The sequence below is a fragment of the Equus caballus genome, chromosome 6 (assembly GCF_041296265.1).
Source record: "Equus caballus isolate H_3958 breed thoroughbred chromosome 6, TB-T2T, whole genome shotgun sequence".
NCBI classification, from domain to species: Eukaryota; Metazoa; Chordata; class Mammalia; order Perissodactyla; family Equidae; genus Equus; species Equus caballus.
Genome location: NC_091689.1, coordinates 79,960,289 through 79,977,861, shown reverse-complemented (window position 1 = coordinate 79,977,861; position 17,573 = coordinate 79,960,289). Strand labels below are relative to the sequence as shown.

General features: G+C 49.4%; 2 protein-coding genes across 18 annotated transcripts in view; both read left to right on the top strand.

Annotated features, from left to right (window-relative positions):
* Positions 1 to 8,663: 8,663 nt before the first annotated feature.
* On the top strand, positions 8,664 to 11,885 carry RHEBL1 (RHEB like 1). 2 transcript variants are annotated; one of them, XM_001504155.5, is made up of 8 exons: positions 8,664 to 8,965; positions 9,561 to 9,632; positions 9,981 to 10,048; positions 10,323 to 10,405; positions 10,494 to 10,550; positions 10,754 to 10,801; positions 11,141 to 11,222; positions 11,381 to 11,885. In XM_001504155.5, exons 1-8 carry the CDS (start codon positions 8,914 to 8,916, stop codon positions 11,468 to 11,470), a joined length of 552 nt encoding a protein of 183 aa, XP_001504205.1. In that variant the 5' UTR covers positions 8,664 to 8,913; the 3' UTR covers positions 11,471 to 11,885. The 2 variants fall into 2 exon arrangements, with proteins under 2 accessions (XP_001504205.1, XP_014596300.2); XM_014740814.3 differs by lacking the exon at positions 8,664 to 8,965 and adding an exon at positions 9,003 to 9,157.
* A 4,251-nt stretch (positions 11,886 to 16,136) lies between these two features.
* The window catches only part of KMT2D (lysine methyltransferase 2D), a 38,735-nt gene continuing 37,298 nt past the window's right edge, over positions 16,137 to 17,573 (top strand). For all 16 annotated transcript variants that reach the window (XM_070270223.1, XM_070270229.1, XM_070270224.1 and 13 more), the window contains exon 1: positions 16,137 to 16,274. The gene's annotated coding sequence lies outside the window, so the exon portion shown is untranslated. The remainder of the gene's footprint in view (positions 16,275 to 17,573) is intronic.

Below are 17,573 nucleotides of genomic sequence, written 5' to 3'. Positions count from 1 at the left end.
CCAGTCTCTGGTACTTTGTTCTGGCAGCCATAGCAGACTAAGACAAGCTTCCAGAAATGTTTAAATTAAGAAGAGGCCAGTGCTAAGATGGGGTCTTCACTTAGTGAAAATAACCAACTCTGCCTGAAATATGAGGATTTCTGACCTAGAGCCTTGACCTGTTTCTCCCTGACTGTGCTCTTGTGGTCTCTGCTATATCAGAGGAAATTTTCTTCTCTGGTTATGAGACTGAGGCAGGTGTCTATGCGAAGGAGGCTACGACTGGTCAGGGTAGTTCCCTGTGGAGGATTTTATGGTCAATTAGCACATTCAAACCCTCCTCCCCTGTTACTGTCTCCAGATGTGACTTGGTTGATGTATACAAATGAATGCTTCCCGTGAGGTGTTACTGAGTGCCTACTATGTGCTAAATATTGTCCTGTGCCATGGGGATAGGACAATGAAGTCAGGCATGGCTCTTACAGTTCATCTGGAAAGACAGACATAAACAGAAGGTTGTAGAGTGTGGTGAAAGAGATGAGATGTGACATTTAAGCTGAGACCTGAAAGATGAGTAAGAGTGGTTCAAGCAGAGGGAATAGCATGTGCAAAGGCCTGGAGTTGGGAAGCAAGAGTAAGATGAATCAGAGGATCATGGACAAGTTCAGTACAGTGAGAGGGAGATGTGAGTCACTTTAAGGATTTTCGATTTTCTCCTAAAGATGAAAAACAATTGTAGGATTTGAAGCAGGCGAGGGGAAAAAAATCAAACATGCATTTTAAAAAGGAAGTTGGCAATTGGATGGTCTTCCCGGGTCACCTTTATCCCTAAGAAGGTTGGTCCTCATCTGAGCACAGTTCTGATCCTGATCACAAGGAGGAAATGTCCCCAGCCCCACATAGAGCTTTTTATGGGAGCAGAGGGTGGGGGAGCAGTGTAGGGAAATTGGAGCCGTACAGGGCAGGACAGGAACAGAATTGGAGATGGCACCTCCAGCCCTGGCTCTGCTTCTTTCTGAAACTTAAACCCAAACCATCTCTCAACTTCTCTCCTTGGGACCACGCAACCTAAGAACACAGTTGTCTGATTTCAAACCACATGGTGTCCAAACAGAAGTCCTTGGAACTGGAGACTGTTTTTTTTTTTTTGGCTATTTTCTTTTGCTTTCCAGAGAGTCTTTCAGCAGAGCGTTGGCTTAGCTTGGAGCTGATGGCCCTAAGCTGAAGCAGAGCTGCCACCCTGAGAGCCAGGTCTGGGCTGAACATTGCAGCTGCCCAGGGAACAGCTGGTTAAGCCCTCAGCAGCTGCAGCAGCTGGGACTCCACCCAACATTTGAGCTGGGATTAATCCCGTTTCCTCCACACACATCCCTTCCTTGTTCTAGTCCCTGGCTAGTCTACAGTATCTCGTAGAATGTTTGAGACTAGATTTCGTGAATCGCCCCCTGAACAAAGCTGGAGGCAAAGTCACCCACCTTCTTCCCTCTCCGAGGCAGCTGACCCAGAGCACCTTAGGATAACCACAGGAAGGAGGGTGTGGGTCTCTCTCACACACAGCCTCCTTTCCCTCATTCTCTCTATCCTTTGATAAACTGACTAGGATGGATTATTTTTTGAAATGTCTGATTTTCAATAATTGTTAGAATTGTGCAAACGTGAAAGGGCTTCTTTGGTCGGGAGAGGAGGCGGATTTCCTTTATCTTTGAGAGACTCCATACCAAGGCCTGGAAACTTGGTGGGAGTGTTGCAGGAGGATCAAGCATCCTACTAGTGGTTGTCACTTTTAAAATGTGATTGCTTCCCACTTAACTGGGGTTCTACAGTTCAGAACAATAGGGCTGTATATTCTATTTGGTGCTTATGCACCAGCTGTGTGACCTTGAGGAAATCACTTTGTAAGAGATGCCAGAGGCTACAATGAACTGGTACCAAGAGCATGGAAATAAGGAGGTGCTCTGAGATTTAAACAAGGCAAATTAACACACAAAGGGTCAAGGCAGTTCCTCCCAGGGACCAGAGACTTGACTCCCTCCAACAAATATTTATTAAGCCCCTGCAAGTGCAAATAGGCATTGTACTAGGCTAAGGATTTCTGACATTTTTCTAGAGGAACAAGTAGTGATTTTAATAGATTAAATTAATTTAATTAGCTTTCAGCTTGGAGGAGTGGCCTGATCAAATTTGGGTTTTAAAAAGATCACTCTAGTTGCTGAGTGGAGAATGGATTGGAAGGGAATTAGCAGGTCCAGGGAGAAGAGCAAGCAAAAAGGACAATGCAGAGTGCAGATGAGAGATGATGTTGGCTGAGATAAAGAGGTGGCAAAGGAGACTGGAAGAAAGGACAGTTTCAGGAAATATTTATATTTGTGGGATTGATAGGACTTGGTGGTTGATTGGAGGAAGGAAGGAGTGAAGAGCAAGTAGAGGAGAAAAAGAATTCTCTCAACTTTATCTACCGATATTGACATATCTAAAATGAAAGAGAAAGAGTAGTTGATCAGCCAGTATCAATCATTAATCCAAAAGGAAGGTAGCAAACGGGCAACTTGGTCAATCAGAATTGTTACTGTGTGCCCAGAATGGTCTTTGGAAGGGATATGCCAAATATGGTCACGGGTGGGGCAGGGATGGTTCTTCAGACCTCTGTTTGATCTGGCTGAAATACCCCACAGAGATAGTCCTCTCCTTTTATACTAATTTTCTGCTCATCAGGCAACAATCTGGTACCTCAATACAAGGCAAGTGAGTACCCTAGGTAGAGGATGCAGGCATCCTTGGTGCTGGAAAGGGAAAGCAATGGGATACATTGGCATGTGGGACCCAGATCAGGCTCTCATGAATTATTGTGAGGCTTCCCTAGCACATGAGCATTTCGACGTGTCCTGAGCAAGTCCAGTTCCCAAGTCGGCTAGACTGTGTGCTCCTCTTAGGATCATCTTTCTCAGTATCCATGGAGGGGGCCAGACCATTTGCCTTCCTCTGGGCATAACCTCTCTGGCCAAACTTGTGAATTCACCTTCAAACTAATAATTATTATGATGGCTTCAATTTAATGAGTACCAACTCTTTTTTAATAGAGTGATAAGGATATCATATACATTATCTCATTTACTTCTCACAACACTTGTGCAAAAATGAGTATTTGATTCCAGAAGGATTTAAGCAGCTTACCAGGAGAGCTGGGGACCTGGGTTCCGAGGCTATGCAGCCAGAAACAACGCCTCAAATCACAGAACTGAGCCAGTGGGGGCACTGTGGCAACTGCCACTAAACACTAGACACTGCAATTTGCAGACCGATGCTTCGACATTGGCTGCTGGAAGCCAGTGCTGAACCACTGCCGCTGTCTAACCTGAACTCGATCTTTCTGCAGGCAGCCAGAAAGAATGACAAACATCCATGACCTTGTTATTCTGAGGCTCAGAGTGGTTAAGCAACGTGCCTGAGATCACACAGTATATAAGCAAGGATTTGAAACCAGGTCTGGTTGACTGCAAAGTCCATGTTCTTTTCACTGTGTTTTGCTGCTGTGATGCACTTCACTTCTCTGGGCTGCAATTTCCCAGCCTGTGGTAGGGAAAAATTGTGCTACGTCAGTAGTTCTCAAAGTGGTTCCCCAGACCTGCAACCTCAGTATCTCCTGGAAACTTCTTCAGAATGCATTCTTGGGTCCTACCCAGACCTATTCAATCAAAAACTGCGGTGTAGGGCCCATCAATCTTTGCATTAACAGACCCTCCAGGTGACTCTGCTGTATGCTCGAGTTTGGCAACAGCTCTACCAGATGATCATCAGGGTCCTCCAGCTCTAACAGGTTATGATTCAATTATTTTGTAAGTTGCTGGTTGTGGTCCCTCGATTGAGCAAGGTCCCCTGAGAAGAGCTAAGTACTTCCCATTTTCCTGAAATGGGTTGGTGCTTATCACACTCCAAGCTAGCAGAAGTCAAGAGTAGGTGTAGGGGGCCTGCCCGGTGGCCAGGTAGTTAAGTTTACGTGCTCCACTTCAACAGCCCAGGGTTTTGCCCATTCGAATCCTGGGCGTGGACATGGCACTGCTCATCAAGCCATGCTGAGGCAGTATCCCACATGCCACAACTAGAAGGACCCACAACAAAGAATATACAACTATGTACTGGGGGCTTTGGGGAGAAAAAGGAAAAAAATAAAATCTTTAAAAAAAAATTTCCTGTTCTTCTCATGTCCTCTAATTGGATAAATGGAATTGCCATCTTCCTTTACTCCATCCCCTTTAACCAGGTCATCACCTGTATCTGTAGTGCCCTGTGTATGAGTCCTCACCACCCTCTCTGTCACTACTCTCCTGGGTACTGGCTTCCTAATAGGGCTTCCTGCTTCCAGCCCCAACCTCTCCCGATACACCATCTGCCATGGGGCCCCCAGTGTGATCCTTACAAAGCATGGCTCTCCTCAGGGTACTACCTTCCTCTCAATACCCCCACCGAGGAAACAGCTTATTACAGTGCATCCCAAACTTTGTACTGTTTTCGTGACTAGGTCTCTAGTCCCTTTCCACCCATATAATTTTTCAACATTTTTCTCTAATTCTACTGGCTTTTCTGAGTACCAACTTTAGCCTCTTCTAAGCAAGAATATTTGTGAAGTCATAGTTTTGGCATTTTGGCTATTGCTTTTCCTACCACCCATTAAAGATTACATAACAAAAACTTTTTTTAAGTTTGTGTATTAGCTAAATCATCTTACATATTACTAGTGGTATATTTTGAGAACTCTGGGGTGCTGAATAAAGGTCAAATTCTTCTAATTCTTCTTCTTCTTCTTTTTGTTTTTGGTGAGGAAGATTGGCCCTGAGCAAACATCTGTTGCCAATCTTTCTCTATTTTGTATGTGGGACACCACCAGAGCATGGCTGGATGAGCAATATGTAGGTCTGTGCCTGGGATCTGAACCCACAAACCTTGGGCCAAAGAGGAGTGCAGGAACTTAACCACCCATCTTCTCTTTTGCCTTCCTTTACTATAGAATGTAGAAAAGAAAATGCTAATATCTAGGCTCCCTTGCAGCTAGAGATGGCCATGTGATACAGTCTTGCTCAAGGAGATATAGGTGAAAATATGCTGTGAGGTCTCTTCCTGTATAAAAAGAAAGAAACTGCAAGAGGAGAAAGCCTTTTTTTTTGCTGAGGAAGATTCACCCTGAGCTAACATCCCTGCCAATCTTCCTCTATTTTTTAGTATGTGGGCCACCAGCACAGTATGGCCATTAACAGAGCAGTGTAGGTCCACACATGGGAAGTGAACTTAGGCAACTGAAGCAGAGTATGCTGAACTTAACCACCAGGTCACCAGGCCTGGCCCTGAGAAAGCCTTTTGTCTTAGCCCTTTTGCTATCTTCCTGATAGAAAACAAGATAATCTGAGGGTAATTTACTAAAGAGACTATTTATGAAGGTGTGGGCAGGGTATAGGGAAACCACAAGGGGTAGAGCAGTACCCCAAGGTAAGTATCAGAGGGGATGTTACCACCATGGGCCTGAAGGGTGAGGAGAGAGAACTACTGAAAACAGGACAAGAGAGCAGTGTGTATGGGAAGGAATGCCTTGAGAGGTGTGGTGACCTTCAGTGGGGACACAGGCATGCTCCTCCCTCCATCTGGTCTTCTGTGAATGCTTCCCTTTGGCTGAACCCCACTGGGATCCAGAGGGCAAGGTCTGCCTCCTGGACACAAATCTAAGCGGAAAAAAGTGGAGAGTTAATCTGGAAAGACAAACAGCCTAAAAGGCATCTCTTATTATCTTTTGTTTTTGGTGGTGGTGGTGAGGAAGATTAGCCCTGAGCTAACATTCATTGCCAATCTTCCTCTTTTTTTGCTTGAGGAAGATTAGCCCTGAGCTAACGTTTGTGCCAGTCTTCCTCTATTTTGTATGTGGGTCGCCACCTAGATATGGCTGATAAGTGGTATAGGTCCTTGTCCAGCATCCAAAACGGCAAACCCGGGCTGCTGAAGAGGAGTGCACTGAACTTAGCCACTATGCCACAGGGCCGGCCCCTATCCATTACTTTTTAAGGTGATGGATTTTTTTTTTTTTTTTTTTTAGATTTTTTAAAATTTTTTTCCCTTTTTCTCCCCAAAGCCCCCCGGTACAGCGTTGTATATTCTTCGTTGTGGGTCCTTCTAGTTGTGGCATGTGGGACGCTGCCTCAGCGTGGTCTGATGAGCAGTGCCATGTCTGCGCCCAGGATTCGAACCAACGAAACACTGGGCCGCCTGCAGTGGAGCGCACGAACTTAACCACTCGGCCATGGGGCCAGCCCCAAGGTGATGGATATTTAATAAACAAATATCTTGGTCCTGAGATGCACAGGTCTTATAGATTGGCTCACTAAACAATGCCCGAGGCATCTCTTATTTATCTTTATATCCCTAGTGTGCAACACATAGAAAGAGTGCCTAGCACATAGTAGAAGATGAATAAATTTTGATTGAATTTAATTGAATCAAGTTCTTTGTTCTATCCTTCAGTGCAACTTCCGTGCGCTACCTGTATGACTAAGTCTGTTTCCATATCTGTAAGACAAGGACGATGAGAGCTACCCATCATTCAAGGCTCAGGCACAAATGTCACCTCCTCAGGTTTTCTAAGATATCATATAAAAAAAGAGTAGTACCACACTCCAAGTTACATGCTAGCCCATTAAGATCTTGTGCTTTTTTCCCCTCCATTGCAGTTATTACTTTTTTATTGTAACTTATTTATTATTTACCTGTAGATTGTTGGTCTTCTCTCAAAAGAATATTTGCTCCTTCTGGGCAAAGACCTTCTCTATGTTGCTTGCTGCTCTGTTCCCAGCACCTAGAAGGGTGCCTGGGACATGATGGTTGTTTGAAAAATATTTGTTGACAAATGAATGAGCAATACCAATTATCAACCTTAGAGCTGGTGTGAATTTTAGACGAGATAACAGTGATGTGCATCTGTCACAAAGTAGAACTCTATAAATCTAGGCGTTTTCTTTCCTCTTTTCCCCTCCCTCACTTCCTACACCTAGTCCTTCAGCAAGTCAGCTTGACCTCAGCCTCAAAACATATCCAGGGGGGCCAGCCCTGTGGCCGAGTGGTTAAGTTTGTGCACTCTGCTTCGGTGGCCCAGGGTTTCGCCAGTTCAAATCCTGGGCGCAGACATGGCACCACTCAACAAGCCATGCTGAGGTGGCATCACACATGCCACAACTAGAAGGACCCACAACTAAAAAATACACAACTATGTACCGGGGGGCTTTGGGAGAAAAAGGGAAAAAAAAAAACAAAACATATCCTGAATTCTCTACTTCATTCATCTCTACTGCTCTAGTCAAGCCATCCTCACCTCTCACTTGGACTACAAGTAACAGTCTTCCAGCTGATCTCCCCGCTTTCCGTCTTGCTCCTGTCCCCTCAACCACAATCCATTCTCCACAGCCAGGGAGATCTGTTGGAAACATAGTTCAGATCATATTATGCCCCAACTTAAACATTGCTAACAGCTTTCTTGGTACTTAGAATTAGCCCAAACTCCTTTACATGGCCTGGCCCCTGCCGTCTTCTCAGACTTCATCTATTTTAGGCTAACTGGACTTTTCTTCTTTCTCTCTCTCTTCTGGAATTTAACAAAATTTATTTCCATCTTAGCACCATAGCACTAACGGAATCTTCTGCTAGCTGGCTCCTTATTGTCATTCAGACCTTAGTTTAAATGGGGCTTCCTTTGACAGAAAGTATCACTAATCTAAAATCGTTCTTTCTTTCTTTTTTAAAGATTTTATTTTTTCCCATTTTCTCCCCAAAGCCCCCCAGTACATAGTTGTATATTCTTTGTTGTGGGTCCTTCTAGTTGTGGCATGTGGGACGCTGCCTCAGCGTGGTCTGATGAGCAGTGCCATGTCCACGCCCAGGATTCGAACCAACGAAACACTGGGCCACTTGCAGCAGAGCGCGTGAACTTAACCACTCGGCCACAGGGCCAGCCCCTAAAATCGCTATTTCTTATCACACAGTCTTTTATAGCATTTAATATTATCTCGTATTTCCTTGTTTATATGTTTGTCTCTTCCCACTAAGTTTTAAGTTTCTTGAGTGCAGAGACCTTGTCTGTCCCATTCATCGTTCTATCCCCAAAGCTAGAGCAACGCCTGCAATATGTAGTGTATGCTTAATAAATATTTCTTGAATAAACGAATGCGTTGATTATGATGATGATGACAATGAAACCTCAGACGATCTGGCCCCAAATTCTAACAATTTTCCCAAGAAGAAGAATTGCAGTTCCGAAGTTGGATTCTGGAAGACTGAAAATCTGACAATAAAAGATCTGAGGCTGAAGGCTGGGGCATGCACAGGGAATATATTGGAACTTTGGCCTTTCCCCCACCCCCCCCATCCAAGGACCCCAGAGACGTTGCAAAACGGAGGCCTAGAGTCAGAAATTCCAGCCCAGCCAGAACCAGTATTTTCCGTCCAGACTCTTCGCAGCCACTTCTGCTAGATTGCAAATACGCCAGCACCTCTAGGACCCGGGTTCCTTTCTGTTTCTTTATGAATGAACCGGCTCTAGTCTACGCATGCGCAACTGCTGGTTCTCCCGCTCCACGTGAGGCCCACCCTTCCCTCCTGCTGGCAGCCCCGCCCTTATCCTTTCTAATTGACCAATGGCGAGCGGCCTGGAGGGCGGAGCCCGGAGCGGCGCGGCACTGTAGTTCCCCCGGCGGCCGGCTCCCTCGCGTTAGTCTTGCTGTGTTATGATCACGTGGCCAGCTCCGGGCGCGGCGCTTGTTTTGGTTTCCCTCTGGCTTGCCCCTGGCAGCTTAGGGGTGAGAGACTTTTCTGTGCCGGTTTGCGCGCCTGCCTACACTCTGACCTCCTCTTCTTAGGGTTCTCTCAGCCCGCAGTTTTGCAAGCCCCTCGGGGCCGGCTCCTGCCATGCCGCTAGTTCGTTACAGGAAGGTGGTCATCCTCGGATACCGCTCTGTAGGTGAGTCTCCGCCTCGGGGAGAGCACAGACGCACCGCTGCTTTGTGGCCAGAGGAGGCGCACTCCCGCGGGAATGCGACCCAGGGAGGAATGGAGGCATCGTTAGAACGGGGGTGTAGAGCGCGGATGAAGGATGGAGGAGGAAAGGCTGGGGTGGTGGTAGTGTGTGGAGAGCTGCAGGAAGCCGGAGCATGTAAGGGTTAATGTGGGTTTGGCTGCAGGAACATCAGAGTGGTCCCCAGCGTTACTCTGGGGGGTGGGGGTGGGGTCAGGATTTGATGACGGGGGCGCGGTCTGTGTGGGTGTCCCGGTGCGGGGCCGACTTGATCCTAGATAAGTCCGGATCTTCCAGGGGTAGGATAGGGAAAGGCGGCGGGAAAGTCTTCCTGCGGCGCTGCTGAATGCATCCGGTGGCCAAGGTGCACAGACCCAGCGGGAAAAGAGGGTGAGGGAGGCTAAGGGAAAGCATTGCATGGGGCACTCACAGACTAGGGTGCTAATTTGGGGTCCGCTTTAGTCCTGGGCCACAGCCCGAAAGGACAGAGGATGTGAATACGGATGGTTGATTTGGATACAACTACCACTGCTTCCCACAGGGAAGACATCTTTGGCACATCAGTTTGTGGAGGGCGAGTTCCTGGAAGGCTATGATCCTACGGTGGAGAATAGTGAGTAGAATTCTCCCCTAGGGGTGGGACAGGGAGGGTTTGGGTGCCCGACCAACTCCATAATTTGGGATTTTCCTGGTGCCAAGGAGCTGATTTAATTAGACATTAAGTCTAATGTCTTCTCTAGCAATCCTGTTCAATGAGTGGAGGTAGAGTGTGGACCTTGCAAGATACTGAGTCCAGGATGGTGTAGATGTACACAATCAGAACCCTAACATTGTCTCTCCAGTTTCCTGGAGAGCTGCCTGGACCTGGTCCATCTCTGTCACCCCCAGGGTTAAGAAAGTATGGGGCATACATTGCTAGCCCTACAAGGCACCTCACAGTCAAGTTTTCTTTTCTTTTCAGCCTACAGCAAGATAGTGACTCTTGGCAAAGATGAGTTTCACCTACACCTGGTGGACACAGCAGGGCAGGTACTAGTTTGGGGTAGGGTATCTAAATTTGGCAGTTCAGTTCTGGGAGATGAAGTCTGGTAGCCTCTGTGGCTTATCTATAAAGTAGTATTAAAAGAAAAGCATTTTAGCAGCTAGTAGTGTGCAGCTCATTGGAGCTACCCTATAAATACTTGTTGAATAGAAGTGACTGGAGTAGGCAGTGCCCCCAGGGAGGGTCCCCAGGATGCAGCCCACCACCCTTTGCCATCTGAGTGTTGTGGATCTTGGTACCGATGTTTCTATTTCTTGTCAGGATGAGTACAGCATTCTGCCCTATTCATTCATCATTGGGGTCCATGGTTATGTGCTTGTGTATTCTGTCACTTCTTTGCACAGGTAAGTGACCAAGGTTGTGAGTGGGGACTTGGGAGGATCTGAGGGCTGTTCCAGAATAAGGTTATAGCTCTATTTCTTCTATTTAAAGCTTCCAAGTCATTGAGAGTCTGTACCAAAAGCTACATGAAGGCCATGGGAAAACCCGGTAAGTGGCCCTAGGGGATAGAGACATAGTGTGGACATGAGGGGATGGGAGAGGGCAGAGGGGAGTATGAGTCCAAGTTAGAGAGGAGGCCGAGACATAGATCCTGTCTAGTCTGATGGGGAGTTTTCCAGCCCTGATGTGAAGGAGGTTGGGGTCCATGGGAAATGGGAGAGGATTGTGTAGTAACTGCTGTTTCCTCACAGGCTGCCAGTGGTGCTAGTGGGGAACAAGGCAGATCTCTCTCCATACAGGTATGGAAATCTCTGCAGCTCAAGGTGAAGGAAAGTGAGCCAGACTAGGAATCAGTCAGGCTCTAGTCCTGGCCCTGCCACTGATTTGAACAAGTTCATTGCTTCTCTTTCTACCATGAAGGTTAAGACAATATAACCTTTCTATTGCAAAAGTTATAATTTCATATTTTAAGCCTCAGTCCTAGGCTCCTTTGTTTTCCTATATTTTCTCCTCCCCCACCCCTCCTCCCAAACCTTGGAAGTGAGATGGGTCACAGGAAGTCTAGATCCTATAAAGATTTTACAGAGATCATGGAGACATTGCTATCCTCCATCTTCACATCCCAAATTTGCTTCTAGGGAGGTCCAGGCAGATGAAGGGAAGAAACTGGCAGAGTCCTGGGGTGCGACATTTATGGAGTCATCTGCCCGAGAGAATCAGGTGCTGGGCCTGAAGATTAGGAAGGTGGTGGGGGTAGCAGTGTTTTTCTTATGGCACTGCTTAGTGGTGGGGATGGTGAGGGAGTTGGGTATTTGCCTCAGAGCTGGGTGGTATTGGCAGTGAACTAACTTTTTGCCCTGAATCCCTATCCCTTGCAGCTGACTCAAGGCATATTCACCAAAGTCATCCAGGAGATTGCCCGGGTGGAGAATTCCTACGGGCAAGAGCGTCGCTGCCAGCTCATGTGAACCCTCGGGCGTGGGGTAGCTGCCTTGATTCTGCCCCTGGCACTTGCCAGGCTCCAGTGGGGGCAGGCCCTCAGAACTTCACTGGTATGGTGGCCAGCTGTGTCCCTGGCCCTCTGGGCACACAGTGTGGTACCCTCATATTTGCACACTTTCCCCAGGCTCCAGTGGCCTGGTTGTCAATGTTTACAAAGGGGCAAGGATGTCTCATGGGCACTGGCCTCTAGTCCTCTGTTTTTGCTAAATGAGTTGTTATAACTTGCAGAGTTGGGATATGAGTCCTGGGAATTGCTTATTTGGGACCCAGTCTCCTATGTTGGTTTTGGGTATTGACTGGGTGAAGGTTGCTGGGGACTCCTGAAGTGGAGCTGGCTCCCTGGGGTGACCATGTATATATGCAAATAAACTGAGAAATCTTTTTGTCCTTGACTTCTGTGTATCTGGGGAGAGCTCAGGGCCAATATCTCCTTTTCCAAGGAGTGATGACTATGGTCTTTGGTGGAGAATCAGAGCTAATTCTTTGTTCCTACTTCGTTCTTCTTCCTTACTCCCCACCCATTCAGGACCATTACCCTGAGACTTACTACTTGTCTTTCCCACCTTTCTTTTCCACTGGGTTCTCCCTATTCAAGTACCAGTTGGCTGCCACTCCCATCCAGGTTTATAGGCTCTCCAGATCCCCTTAACTACAGAAACACCACCCTCTAGTGGCCAGCTGCCACATGCTGACCTAGCTTCCCTCCTGGGGCCTTGGCATTCGCTGGAACTCAGAGAGAGGGTAGGATTTGGGGAGGAGGCAGGGGGAGCCCTCATTCCTAATGATGTACGAATTGGGAAGGAAGGTAGAGGCAAGGACTAAAGTGTTGTGAAGATTTTGGCTTTCTAAGAGAGTTGAGTAGAGTGAGAAATAATGCTCCTGGTGTGTATCAATCCCCCCACCCCCTCAGGTCCCTAGTGTCTTTCATGAAAATGGATGTTCTTTGCTCTTTTTATGCCTTTGGTCACTTTTTCATATCTTTCACACCTTTGGAGTCATGCTACTCTTTTTTTTTTTTTTTTTTTTAAAGATTTTATTTTTTTCCTTTTTCTCCCCAAAGCCCCCTGGTACCTAGTTGTATATTCTTTGTTGTGGGTCCTTCTAGTTGTGGCATGTGGGACGCTGCCTCAGCGTGGTCTGATGAGCAGTGCCATGTTCGTGCCCAGGATTCGAACCAACAAAACACTGGGCCGCCTGCAGCAGAGTGCGCGAACTTAACCACTCGGCCATGGGGCCAGCCCCTCATGCTACTCTTTTTAAGTGTCAAAGGCTATTGCCTCTGCCCTTTCTTATTGACCCACCACCTCAGTGGGAGGATGGATATTTCAGCTAGGAAGGTTTGGTTCTATCTGCCCCTACTTTTCCTGCTGCCTCCACAGCCCTAGGGGCAAACTGAGCTAATACCTCCCCCAAGGACTTAAAAGGGTTACATGAATGATATCCTTCACAGGGAGGGCACAGACTTCTGCCAACTGGGGGAACCTGAGGTACCCTGTCAATGCACTTAGTTGGGGAGGATGGGACAAAATTTGGTGTGATTTTTAGCTATGACCTTGTTAATGCCTGACTCTAGGCTAGTTAGGCTTACAATTGAGGATGACGGTTTGTCAGGCTAGTTTTCAAAAGTCCTGCCACCTGATTTTGCATCTCTGATCCAGAATCTAAAAAGAAATAAGAGCTACTGGAAGGAGCATACTCCAAGAGCAATCTTAGTGGCTTAGGAGTCTCTTGATGGTTGTCACTACTTTCTCTCCTTATGTTAAAATTAGGTCCTTTTGCACATCTGACCTGGAATGCTCATTACAGGTAACTACCCTACTGCTGCCATTTCTGTGAGGTCTGGGATAGACTCACAAATGTCTCAGGTTTTCTAGAAGTATATCAAGCAATCTCAAGGCCTGATAGCAGTAGAGAATAGTGGTTAATGGCTGGGTTGGAATAGTTAACTCTTCCACTTAGCTGTGTGGCCTTGGGCAATCACTTAACTTCTCTGTGCCTCAGTTTCTCGCTTTGAAGTATAGTTAAAACTTCATATGGTTGAGGTGAAAATTAAATTGAGGTGATATATGACATGCTCCGCAGAGTTCCTCATACATAATAAACCCTTAAGAAATGGTGGCTATCATGTTATTGGAGGTCATTCTAGTGAGGGTCTGCCTCCCTGCCTCTGCATATAGACAGCAGGGGGTCCTTCCATTTTCCAACTTCTGTCTCTTGGTTTACTCATGTCACTATAGCTAGGACAGGTGTGGGGTCACTGCTGGACTTCTTTGCTGAAATAGACCTGAATGGTCAGTGCAGGGTACATGATGTCGTGTGGCCAGCACAGAGCACACCTAGTCCCGATCCCTCCTACGACCCTGGCCAGTAGGGATTTAGGTCTCCTGCACTGTCCAACATGGAAGCCACAAGTCACATGCGGCTATTTAAGTTTGAGTATTAAAATTAAATAAAAAGTTCCTCAGTTGCACCATCTACTTTTCAAAGTGCTCAATAGCTGCATGTGGCTAAGTTATATTACATAGCGTGGATATAGTGCATTTCCATCACTGCAGAAAGTTCCATTGAACAGCACTGTAAACCTTTTCCCACAAAACCAGCCCTACGCCTGATCTTGCCTGCCTTTCTCCACATCTTCCTTAAATCCTAGGAAAAACATGGCCATTGGTTTGAATCATAGCTCAAGTTCTCACCACATGTGGTTTCTTGGGCAAGTTTACCTATTTTAGCCTCAATCTCGTCATCTGTAACACAGACATAATTCCATGTAATTCACACTCAGGGCGAGGAATAACTAAGAATATATAAAGTATCTAGCACATGGTTAATTTGTCTCCTCCTGTCCATCCCTGGGTACAGCTAATGCAGAAAAGACATTCCAATCCCTTCTCATCCAGACTTGACGGGGGTGGGGGGGTGTCTGCAAGCAGTGTTTTGGGATCTTGTCTAGGGTAACAGTATTCCGACCAGGTAGCAGTACATCCCCTCTGTTTACTAAAAAGGGACACAGGCCCTGAAGATCCGGAGAAAAAGACTGGGGTTAGGGAGGCAAACTCTACATTTAATGTTATGTTGGGGAAGGTGTGTGTGGTGATTGTGGGGGCACTGACAGTCTTCTTTGGGGTTTGAGAACCAGAAGGAACGACCAGGGGCTCGTCCCGCTTTCCTTTGGGCCCCCGAACGTGGCGAGAACCCACCCTTTGCAGCGCCAGGCGCCGTGCCTCACTTTCTCCATTTGCGGACTCCAGTTCCCAGGATGCAGAGCAGCGGCCAATCTCCTGGCTCTTCTTCCATCCCCCTCCCGGGAAAGACTGCCCCTAGCCAAGGCAAGGGGGCAGCTGGAGTTTCAGGGGCCGATAACTCCCAGGGAACAGAATTAGAAAGTGGCCGAAGTCCTAGTTTCACAAGCCGGGCGGTCAAGAAGGCAGTTGCAGGGTCGGGGCAAAGAGGAAGGGGGCTTCATTCCCACGTGTCTGCACGGTGGCCGGCCCGGCGCAGTCAGGGTTAATCCCCGGCGGAGGGATCCCGCAGCGTGTGCGTAGAACTGCAGAGTCACAGCCTTTCCTCCGAGAGGGCCGTCTCCCTCCGCCGCTCCGCTCCAACACAAAATAGGGCCGCGTCTTCTCCTTTCTCCCCTTCTCGAGTGGGGTTCCCCAGGCAAAAGGCCCCCCCAGGATCTCGCGCCGGAGGCTTCCTGAATCTTCACGACCGCTGCCGAGATCTCGGGCCAGGAAATAGCCCCTTCGCAGGAACCACCCTACCGGCCGAACAGGAGGCGGAGGGGGGGAGGCGGAGCGGCGCCGCGCTGCACTACTTTCCTCTCCGGTTGCAAATGGCTGCCTCGTTCCCCACTTTCCGCTCAGTTTCCTGACCCCCCGGCGCCGGGAGCCGGGGTTGAGCCATGCACCTCTAGGCCCCCCGCGATCACAGCCAGTCGGGGGTCGAGGGGGTGCCGCCGATCAGAGCCGGCCAGGCCGGGGGCGGGGCAGCTCCCGAGGCCAGAGGGGAAGGGAGGCGAGCGCAGGGCCTGGAGCGGCCGGAGGGGAGCGGGCAGAGGACTCGCACCGCCCGCCCCTTCCTCTTCCTCGCCCACCTACCCTCCTCCCTTCCCCGGGGGGGAGCAGAAGGTGGGGGGCTCGAAGCCGCCGAGGGCGAGCGCTCGGGGTCGAGGAGCCCGGCGCTGGGTGTGTGTCAGGTTCAGCCCCGCGGCCCCGCCGGCTCCGCGTCGCCGTAGCTCGCGCGGCCCCGGGGCGCCGGCCCGGGCGGGGAGAGGGGCTCGGCGCTCCTGCGAGGGTCTCACGTTCCATCCGGGCCCGGCGCAGGGCGGCGCGGCATTCCTTCCGGGCTGCTGGGGAGGCGCCTCGACGTTCCATCTGGAGAGCCTCGACGTTCCGCCCGAGCCCAGCGCGGGCGGCCGGGGCGCTGGCCCTGCCCTAGGACTGAGAGGCCGCCCGGCTACGCGGATGCGGAGCCTGCTCGCCCAAGATCAAAGCCACCGGTGCTCTCTTTGTGTCCGCTCGGGATTCGCCGCCCTGGGGCTGTCCATGGAAACCTAAACTGCTGGAACTCGAGGCAGAGAACCCCTCTTCGGCTTCTTGCTTTTTTTGGGGAGGGAGGGTGGCCTCTCCGACCTGGATTTACCGTTCTTGGCCCCCGTAAGCCCCCCCGTGCGGGGGGCGGCTGTGATCGCTCTGGCGGTTGGAGGTCGGGGAGCGGCCCGGGCTCTGGCCATGTTCTCGGATGAGGATTTCTGGATCGCCCTGTGAAGAGGTGAGTGAAGTCCGCCCGGCCAGGGCCCAGAAAGGGTTGGACTGGGGGCATAGCCAGATGGACTATCTTGGCCGGAGCTGGCCTTTAGGTTGGAGAAAGGGGTGCCAGAGCTGAGGAGGGTTCCTTTGGCAGGGTCTGTCAAGGCAGCCTGAGCCAGTCGCCAGGGCAGAAGTGAGGCCTGGTGTCTTGGGGTGTGCCTCTTTAAAGACTAGGGGTTCATGGAACCACGGGAGTTTGGGAACCTGGCCAGATTGCCTCTCTGCCTGTTTATTTTTGTGTTGGGGGGGAGCTCTACTAAACTAGGACCCAGGCCCTGATGCCAGCACCAATCCCAATCGGTTGCTTCTCCCTCAGGGTTCCTTGTGGGCCTTGAGAACAGAGCAACTTGGGAGGGGGGTTAGGGTGCCACTGCCAGGTCAGACTTACTGCCAGGTTGGACTTTAAGGTTGTTTTTGCCTGTCCGGACACCCAGAGCGGTCCTTGGGAGACTCAGGGAGCCCTAGATCCTTCGCCAGGCCTTATTTCACTGTGCAAAGAGGAGAGTGTGTGGAAACAGACTAGTATGATGAAGGAGGTGGCTGGGGCAAGAAGGAGGCGGGGCTGGGGGCAGCTCTGGCCTTGCTGTTCAACTTTAAACTACCCCTGCCTGGCAAAGTGACCCCAGCGAGGCCTAGTGCTGTCTTAGCCTGCTTTGCCGCCTCTCCTCTCGGGATGGACATAATCTCTAGGGGGATTATAGAGGAGGCCGTTGAGATTTGCTCCCTGCGAATGTGGGCTGCAAAAAAATGGCTTTTGTCTCCTGCTTTCTCTGGGCCTGGTGTGGAGAGCTGCTTGCCCATAAGTCCCTGGCCAATCCTGCAGCCCCTCCCAGACCTCTCCTGCCCTTTTTGATCAGGGAATTTTAACCAGCCATCTGATCCTGTCCCAAACCTGCAGAAAAGGGTGGCCTGCACCTCTTTGGAACAGAAATGACATGATAAGAGCTGTTTCTACGGAAGCAGGGTTTCCAGCCCTGGCAGAGGTGTTGGGGAGAAGGGATGTGTATGTGAGTGCTCGAGGGGTGCAGCCTGAGCCTCATGCCTCTGGGCCCTCGGCTGGGACAGCCCCTCTCACAGCTGTCATGCTGCCCAGCAGGGATTTGGCTGGTGTGTTTTGCTCCCTGAGTCTAGCCTCTCTACATAGGCTAGATCTCTTTGAACCTGGTCTTGGAAAGGAGAAAATAGGGATTCTTGCCTTGAAAGATTTCTGGGTGGTAACCCGAGGTGAGAAGTGGCACAGGGGTGGTAGAGTGAGGCTAGC

Coding starts and splice junctions, on each gene's coding strand:
- RHEBL1 (XM_014740814.3), top strand. CDS start 9,055: ATGGAGGCATCGTTAGAACGGGGGTGTAGAGCGCGGATGAAGGATGGA. Junction 10,802..11,140: donor GCAGATCTCTCTCCATACAG/GTATGGAAATCT, acceptor ATTTGCTTCTAG/GGAGGTCCAGGCAGATGAAG. Junction 11,223..11,380: donor CATCTGCCCGAGAGAATCAG/GTGCTGGGCCTG, acceptor TATCCCTTGCAG/CTGACTCAAGGCATATTCAC.